General features: G+C 35.6%; 1 protein-coding gene across 3 annotated transcripts; it reads right to left on the reverse strand.

Annotated features, from left to right (window-relative positions):
* Positions 1–6,281: 6,281 nt before the first annotated feature.
* LOC145033595 (polyprenal reductase 2-like) lies at positions 6,282–7,848 on the reverse strand. 3 transcript variants are annotated; one of them, XM_078982180.1, is made up of 6 exons: positions 7,610–7,848; positions 7,266–7,522; positions 6,941–7,151; positions 6,764–6,862; positions 6,579–6,625; positions 6,282–6,517 (listed from the first exon to the last, which is right to left on the reverse strand). In XM_078982180.1, exons 1-6 carry the CDS (start codon positions 7,766–7,768, stop codon positions 6,433–6,435), a joined length of 858 nt encoding a protein of 285 aa, XP_078838306.1. In that variant the 5' UTR covers positions 7,769–7,848; the 3' UTR covers positions 6,282–6,432. The 3 variants fall into 3 exon arrangements, with proteins under 3 accessions (XP_078838306.1, XP_078838308.1, XP_078838307.1); XM_078982182.1 differs by having other exon boundaries at positions 6,579–6,649; positions 6,760–6,862; XM_078982181.1 differs by lacking the exon at positions 6,579–6,625.
* Positions 7,849–9,475: the final 1,627 nt, after the last annotated feature.

Below are 9,475 nucleotides of genomic sequence, written 5' to 3' on the forward strand. Positions count from 1 at the left end.
TGGTCATTTAGAAATCATTATTATAGGAAACAACAGAAATTTTTATTTTTACACACTTGAAGCCTACTATGAATCCAATAAAAGTATAAGAAAACATATCTACTTGGACTACATGATCCCAAGCTCCATAAGACTTGAAATTCTTCCTGAGGGCATTATCTCTCATCTGTTGGGTTAATCGGTTGGTCCAACGGGTCATGGGTCGGATCTAGTTCATGATCCAGGAGTGTTTGATTGAGTCATGCTGAAATAAAGGGATTATACCCATGTTCTAGAAGGTGCACAACAGAAAATGGTCAAGTTGACCAAGTTTATAGGAGATATGAGATTAGCATGTGCATGTTTGTTTTTTTATTTATAAATAGGTGTTATTTTCCTTTTGTATTTTCACCTTTTTTCCATCAGAATAGTGAAGCTTCTGCATATTCTATTTGTTGTAACTACGTGAGAGTGTGTGTTGTGTGTGTGTTTTCAAGGGCCTGTGCCAACAATTGGTATCAGAGACTGGTTTAAAAAGAGGGCCGGTTTGAGAGTCGACTTTCGAAGGGGAGGAGCCTTCGGGTGCAAGGTTGCCATCACAGCGGAAAGAGGTGTTTGGCAGTGGTTGCTCGACTGGAGGTTCCAGTTGATACAGATGGCAGAATATTGGTTGTTGTGTGTAGCAGGTGGCTGCGGTTTATTGTGGTGATTTTCCTATTGAAACAAGATGCGATGCTGGTGAAGTAAGTCGCAGAGGGTGACTGTAGTTATTCGTATGACAGCAGATGGGTGTTGAGGATGCATTCATAGTAGACGCGTGAATAGGGTCAAGACTGCAAAGGTGAAATCTCCATCCTTGATCAGAATGTTCCAGGTCTAAGAGTGCCTAACCAGAAGCGGAGAAGAGAAGCGGAAAGAAATCAAAAATAGGTGTGTTTTGATTTGGCTTTTTTTTCCAAAGCTGGTAAATGAAAACAGAAGAAGCATGAGCTTGGTTTTCGTAAATGGTGGAAGAGGACTCTAGATAGGAACGGGTTAGATCGGAAAAGGTTGGGACTATCACAAACAAGACAAGGTGATGATTCCGGCGGTAGGTTGTGGGTATGTCACGGAAAATGGAGAGATTTACTGGAGATGCATAAGAAAACGAAAAAAGACTCGTCAAAGCAGGTGGATTTGAGTTTGTTTCGTTTTTACAGGTGAAAGAAGACGGGAAAAGCGGGTTGCTTTGTTTTCTTGATCGGTGGAAGACGGCTCTCGTTTCACAAAAGTGTTAGGAGAAAACGGATTCTGTGTGGTAACAAACAACAGTCGGGTATGGAGGACTTTTGACGTGACCGAGGTGAAGGTCGGGTGTCTGGGAAAAGTCAGGATTGTATTGAGGACTTTGGACGTGACCGAGATGAAGGTCGGGTGTCCGGGAAAAGTTGGGATTGGGTGAAGACTTTGGATGTGGCAGAGGTGAAAGTCGGGTGTCCGGGAAAGGTCTTGAATCGAGATGAAAGGAGGGTGATTAAAGGCTGTTGTGAACAAATTGTGTGAACAACCGATTAAGGGGGTGATTGTTGGGTTAATCGGTTGGTTCAACGGGTCATGGTTCGGATCTAGTTCATGATCCAGGAGTGTTTGATTGAGTCATGCTGAAATAAAGGGATTATACCCATGTTCTAGAAGGTGCACAACAAAAAATGGTCAAGTTGACCAAGTTTATAGGAGATACGAGATTAGCATGTGCATGTTTGTTTTTTTATTTATAAATAGGTGTTATTTTCCTTTTGTATTTTCACCTTTATACCATCAGAATAGTGAAGCTTCTGCATATTCTATTAGTTGTAACTACGTGAGAGTGTGTGTTGTGTGTGTGTGTTTTCAAGGGCCTGTGCCAACATCATCTACCAAAGAAGTCATGTGTGGCTTGTAAAGCTAAAAACAGAAACCACGGTCTTTAAAGGGAAGCAAATATCAAAGAAGGACCATAAAAAAAAAAGTAAAATCTATACGATCACAATAGTAAATCACAACTAAATCAAAGTGGAGAAACCAAAACTCAAAAGAAAATCAAACAGTTGCAGGAGTATAATGTTGAATAAAGCACACAAAAGGAAAATACAAAGAATGAACAAACATTGAACAACAAAAACGGGGCATAATACTGCATCGTTTGCGAATTTCCCAAGACCCATGAAGATGGTGTAGCTTGCAGTCAGCCTTTGAAGCAGAAACACAAAAATTAATAAATAAATAAATAAATCAGATAGCATACAAACATTTCAAAAGATTCATACACTACTAGAAACTTGAGTTTCAGCTATGGATTTTGCTACGGATTTGTTCTCTAGCAAAATTTAGACTTATAGCTAGGGAATTGCGACGGATCTACCATGTTTTTGATAGTTATTTTATTTGTTTAACATGTGGAATATTAGTGAGGATTTACCGAGGGATCAGCTATGGATCTCGCAAGTATTTATCAATGCACCACTATCCCTCGCTAATCAGTCGAAAAATGAAGGGCCTTAGCTAGGGTTCAATGACGGATAAAAAAATTGCACCAGCTGGTACACGTTTAGCAAGAGAACATCGACGGAAACTAGACTGTGGGTACACGCGTTTTGTTTTGTCTATCACCAATCTCTAGCTGAAATTGGCACAACCCAGTTCCATCTTCACGAAATGCATTGGAATTTCTGGTACGCGTTTCCTTCCCTCCAACACTCCTCACCCACTTCCATCTTTGAATGTTCTTTTAAAACACTCTGGACTCTGGACATGAATTTTGAACAGATGACGGCATAGAAGTTCCCTTCAATCTGTTAACCCACTTCCATCTCACAATCTCTGTTTGAACAGATGACGATGACGGCACTACTCACCCGATTCCGACAACCTCCGCATTTTTAAGCTGAAAGTATTCTTTGTTAACTTTCGGATTCAGGTAAATCTCATCCGTATTAGGTTTAGTTTTAGTTCAATTGCACAATATACTTTGTTAGGGTTTAATTTCTCATTTTTTCTTTTTCAATCGATGTCCCTCTTATCTCTCAGCATTATATACATGAATAACCCTGAAAGTTAGAATTAGAACTTGATTTAGGGCTTGATTCATCATAGTTTGTCATCCAATTTATGAGAATTTAAGGATTCAGGAACACCAGTTGTAAGGACTACTAGCAGGGATAAAACACTGCCCAACATGTTGAGTTGTAGGTTAGTTACAATCGCAATACCAACTCCCATGAGAAGAACAGTAAGTGAGAAACGGATCTTCTTGCTGTAAAAAGTGATAAGTCACCTCAAATATGATTCATGAGGGTAAAATTGTCTGAATGGACAAGAAATTTCCGAAAAGTAAATCTTGAAGAGAAAATGGTAAGAAAAAGAAAGGTTAAAAAAGGTTAACCTGAATTGTTTGCTGAAGAAAAATATGAAGCAATAGATGTCAAACAACAACAAATTGATGCAAAATATGAAGCAATGGAGAAGATGTATGCAGCCTTGCAAAATATGATGAGAAATTGAAAATTAGAGGTAATATGATGTTAACCATTAGTATTTGATGTTTTTGAATGACTTGTTAACCTTTTGTATTTGATACTTTTGATTGTTTTGAATAATGTTTTATAGGAATGTGAACCGAAGATGATTGGATGGACATGAAATGAAGAGAGCATCTAAAATGTTATTTTGAAATTATGTTTTGTGAAAACTCATTTCCCGATGCATACTTTGGATTTCTTGGTGTTAAAATGTTATTTTGAAGTTAAACCTTTGGGAGTTTGATGTTATATGGATAGTTTTGGTTTTGGATGTTTTTTAAATGATACTTTGGTAAACTTTGATAGTTTTGGTATTGTAATGTTTGGTTACATTGTTATTTGATGTTTTTTAGTATAAAAATTTGATGATTGTAGTATTTTTTTTCTTTTAGAATGATAATAAAAAAAATGATATTACAAGTTCGCATCGGATTGGTGAGAATAAAAAAAGTATTTTAATGCATCAATTTTGAAAAAATATCATGTCTAAAGTTTGCGACGGATCAGCGGCGGAACAAAAAAAAATTAATGTATAAATTTTGCAAGGGATTAGCTATGGAAAAAAACCATGTCTAAAGTTTGCGACAGATTAGTGACGAAAAAAAAGAGAAATCAATATATGAATTTTGCAAGGGATTTGCTACGGAAAAAAACTGATCACTGAAATTTTGTGACAGAAAAGCGACGGAATGACTTTATCAAATTTTGTCGCTAATGCTCTGAGTAAATGTGTTGAGTGACATTTAGTGACGGATATTCTGTCGCTAAATTTGTCGCAAGGAAAAACCTCTCCGTCGCTAAAACCCTCGCTGAGAAATTAGCCACTTCTTAATTACCTATGGAGCGAGTCCGTCGCTGATCCATTGCAAACAACATTTAGTGACGGAATAGCGACGGATACTTCCGTCTCTAAAACCCATGTTTCTAGTAGTGATACTTCACCATATATTAGAACCTCATGTATCATTTGTAAATAGAAAAATAGAAATCTTATTGACCCATGTTCAAATCCTGGCACCACTCAGCCCTTGTGGCCATGGAGGTTCGTCTGCAGTGACTCCAGGGCATGAAGCAAAGCTTTATGTTTGCAGCGGGGGATTAGTCGGTGCGCGAAAGCTGGCCCGGAAACCCTCATTAGGGAAGATCCCTTTCCAAAAAAAAAAAATAGAAAATAAAAATAATAAAAACATATACCAGGAGAGGGAGGTCATACAAAGCAACGATCGAGCATCCACATGTCAAGCTTGTAGATATGCTTCTTAGATATCTAGTAATGCACCCTATAAATCCACATTTACCCCATCGGTAAAGATTCTTAAATGCCAAACATATGGGTTTCAGATTGTTCCCCTTGCCACATTTTTAAAAGGAAAACGTGCCAAATCAAAAAAAAAATGAGGACTCCAGAATATACACAAACAAAGCCTGTACAATATCCAAAAGTCAGTTTTAGAAATCAACATGAAAGTTCATGAGCAGTTATAACATAATACTAAGCATGGTTCTCTCATTATGTTGGAAAAACCTCATCATAAAATCCATAACAACCTTTAGATGATGATAAATAAAGAAAAAAACGCATACTTTAGGTTAAATCATGAGTTTAGAAACTTATATAACAAATTTTCGAAACCAAACCTTAGGTGACAAAAAGATCTTTCGCAATCGCTTCATCCTCCCGTTCCACCATCCGTTTCCAAGATATGCCTCCTCATCCATCGTTATTATCTCCTTCGATGGTGTTACCGTTGATGAATCGGGTATATGATCAGGCGGGATATGGATATCTTCTTTTGGGGGAGATAATGGACTTTTCCCGCCGATTTTTATGATAGTAGAACGAGAGAAGACAGTGGAAGCAAGTAGATCGAGAGAAGACAGTGGAAGCAATTGTGTAAGCATCATTGGAAAAGAAAGGCGGTGGAAGACGCATTGTAGGTGTAGTAGAACTCGATGAAACCCATTGAACGGCCAAAAAATAAATCATATGAAATTGAAAAGTGTCCAAGACGGACAGAGTAAAAAAACAAAAAAGAAAAAACAATCAACCAATAGGAATAGAAAATTGTTCATTAAGGAACATACTATTAATATAAATATAAGTAACAATAAAATATAAGTGTTGGAAAGTTCGTTTGGTGGTAAAATAGATGTCTAGTTTTTAACTTTTAAATTTTTTTTTTTTAATTTTTAGTGACAATTACATTATTATTTTTCTGTAATGTTTAATTCAAATATACAATGACCATTACTTTTTCCCAACCCGGGCATATAAAAATAGCTAGTGAGTACTAGTGTCCACTCTTTTTGGTCATTAACTCTACAACCACTATAAAATTGGTAAATGACCCTTGTGCTTGCAACATTATCAGCTTCGCGGTTTTGGTCCCAAATAATTTGACTGAACTCCACATGTTTATTTTCTCATTGTCTCACCCCTCCTGTATCCCATGAAATGTAATAGCAATGATGTTCCATTTATTGCTTATTATTGGTCCAATATTATTTGATTTCATGTTCTAAATTATTATCAAATTAGCCTTCTTTGCAAAATTTGGCAATTTACTTATATCATTATATTTTAATTTCATTTTATTAAATTATTGCACGTTTACTGTTTTCATGTCAAAGTATGTTGTTATTTAAGTAATTTCTGTCCCACTATATTTCTAAATAGTAGTGTCCAGATACAAAACAAAAGATAGAAAATATGCATAACTCTACATGTTTATTTGAGTAAATATTAAACAGAATTTATTTATCAGTCAACCCCACCAGATATTTATTACACTAGCTGGTAAATGGGTGAAGTAAGAGGCTAGAGCGAAAGCTTTCCTTTAACAAAGTAATGATCCAATCGAACAGCTTTACACAAGCTTCCTTCAATGCACAGATCACTAATAGATAAAGGGGAATATTATACATCGATTACGAGGGTAATCCTCAAATTTACGCTTATACCATCCTTGTGTTTCCTTTGCTGTATAAACCAGATTTGCCACCTGCAAAATAACAGATCCCGTGAAACATTTTGAACTTCCTGTTGATAAAATAAAAACATACCACAAATACAAAAAGCAACCACAATGAGAGATCCACACCACCACTAGCTATCACAAGACCACCATAAATCACTTTCATCATCAACATCAATTGGTTACGTATATATATATATAGTGTTTTTAAAGCTCCTTTTTTATGTTGAAAAACTGATCAGACTACAGAACACACATGAGATTTAGACTTACAATTTCAGCTGTGTAGTGTGGAGATGACACGTATTCAAACCAATCGCCATACGGAATAACATACTCCTCCGGGTTTTTGGTTTTGTCTCGCAAGGAACCCTAATTATCATAAGGTTAAAACAGCAAGAAGAAGAAAGTATACAACTTTTCATCAAATATAAATAGGAAAAAGCTTACAAGGATTCGATGACAGCAAAGCTGATGTACCCAACCCCATAAGAAAATAACCGCACCTATCCATGCATACCATGGAAGCCTCGAGAAAGGAGTCACAAACATCCATATTTTATCAGATCCAGGCCTTGACATGCCAACTCTTCCGTTGACAGAGTCAAAGACTTGAGGTACAAAATTACAGCATAGGGAGAGTGGAGCCAGTGCATAGTATCTGATTTATTAAAAAAAAAAAAAAAAAAAAAAAAAAAGGTCACTTGAATATATCAGCAAAAAGGATCTTGAGAATCGGGAATAATTAAGATAGTCGCAGATATGAAAAACTTACAATAGACTCAAAAGATAACCAGAGATGTGCATTCGAGCTGAGGGACTGTATTTGAAAACATATATTGTCTCATAGAAACGTCGCAAAAGATGGAGTTCCATTAGCACAAGGAGAAACACAGATATGTTTGCATGGGATTCTCCTCCAGCCACGTGGCTGGTTGTTGCATAAGACCACATTGCAACAAGCAAGAGTGTCGTCCATAAAATGGCCATCGCATAAAAGTGAGAGAAGAATCTTTGAGGCACAGTTAGTTTCTGAAATTAATGTACGCAAAATCAAAAAAGGGGAATTCATTTTCATACCAATTACTATAAACACAAAAACATCGATTAATTACTCACAGAGTTGGATTGCAAAATCTTGCCTCTGTTGCTAAGCGTGAGAATCGTGTGAAGCCAAGCAAGCCCAGGGAATGGGACAAGGCCTACAACAATCGGCAAAGTAATAAGGATCCATGCTGCTCGTAACAATGATACTAAGCTCATCCCCACCTCTTCCATTCAAATTTCCTTTTCAACGGATATATAATTATACAACATTGTTAATTGCTTCCCAAGATTATATATATATATATATACTCATAAAGGAGAGAGGAGGGTATCGAATGGGAGATTTATTGTCACACCCTATTAATACCATTCATCATTATCAATTATGATCCTCATAATTGATTCCCCATAGCATAAGTACTCTGACCCTAATCATTAATTCCCCATAGCACACGTCTTCATGCACGACCGTTTTCATTTGACTCTTTGAGCATATTACTTTTAGTTTATTATTTGTATAAAGTTACTTTTTTTAGAACGCCAGAGATTAAATTAAAAATAAAATAAACCAGCAGAAAAGTGACATGGTTTACAGAATGTAGTTAACCATAGCGAACCGAAACAACCGACAACGATAAATAGTATGACCACATGCACGCTAGGGGAGATAACAGCCGCTGACTTTGAAACAGTTTCATAAAAGGAAAAACATTTAAATTTAAAATCCAGAATAATCTTATACAAATAAATACCACATCCAGTTTTACAAAGTGAATCTCAAAAACTACATACAATAATAAATAAATTAAAAGAAGCATCGTCCTACCATCATTAAATGTACAACTAAATGCAAAATATAACAGCTCGCTACCAGTTTATACTGCATAATTATTATAAAAGACAATGACTTATGTTACCAGATTCACATCAAATTTACTTTGAATCATAGAGATGCTTAGCGTAAAGGTTAGTTGCATCCTAACAATCATTTCCTGCAAAACCTTGATCAACCTCTATCTCCACATAAACCACCCTGAACTCAACTGAAGATCATTTATATTTACAGCACGTCCAAATATCTTTAACCTTTCTCGACATATATAGTAAAAGTGTACCTACATGAAAATCTTTTGACTTTTTCGAGTTCATCATCAAGTATCCTCTTACGAATAAATAAAATATATATATCTAAATCAAATAAGTTGACATAATGAATGTATGAAATAAAAAGGTTCCATCATTGGTAAGATAAATCCTTTGAGTAACCAACAGAACTAATATTAGTTCTGTAATTTGATAAATAGAAACAGTAAACATCAGTTTCACATTAAAATGTGAACCACAATAGGTGTTAGCATTCATGTGAGGAACATCGATAAGCTAACAAATACAATCAATAAACAATTACGAAAAGACATTGCGAAAAGAACCGTTGCATAAAATGTTAGAATTTAACATATTCTAGTAGTGGCCAGAATTTTATATTGTTACGCTAATGATTAGGATTGAGAATTATGAAATGATTGGAAATGTGTTCATTTGATCTATTTCACAAACATGGACGGAAGTAATTAGTTGGTTGCTACCCCTCAATTTTTCCATAGAAATAGTATTTTATATATATAATTACAAAGTTACCAACGGTCATATTACATTTAAAATAGAAGCCTATAGGCCATAGGCCATTAATTTGAATAACTTAGCCCATTTATTAAAAAATATGTCTTTTTGTTTTGTGAGCACCTAAATTACGAAGGATACTACGGAAAAAAAATTGATATATTTTTGTTGTTCATGTGATCGTCCTTTTACTGCCGTTGCCTCCTACTTCACCATAATTTTTCTTGGCAAAGCTTATTCACCCATTTCGCTATTGGCTTACTTACGGAATATGAACCAGTAATATTTAATTTTCCATCTTTAATGTTTTATGATTTA

The sequence above is a fragment of the Lactuca saligna genome, chromosome 3 (assembly GCF_052625555.1).
Source record: "Lactuca saligna cultivar CGN05327 chromosome 3, ASM5262555v1, whole genome shotgun sequence".
Taxonomy (NCBI): domain Eukaryota; kingdom Viridiplantae; phylum Streptophyta; class Magnoliopsida; order Asterales; family Asteraceae; genus Lactuca; species Lactuca saligna.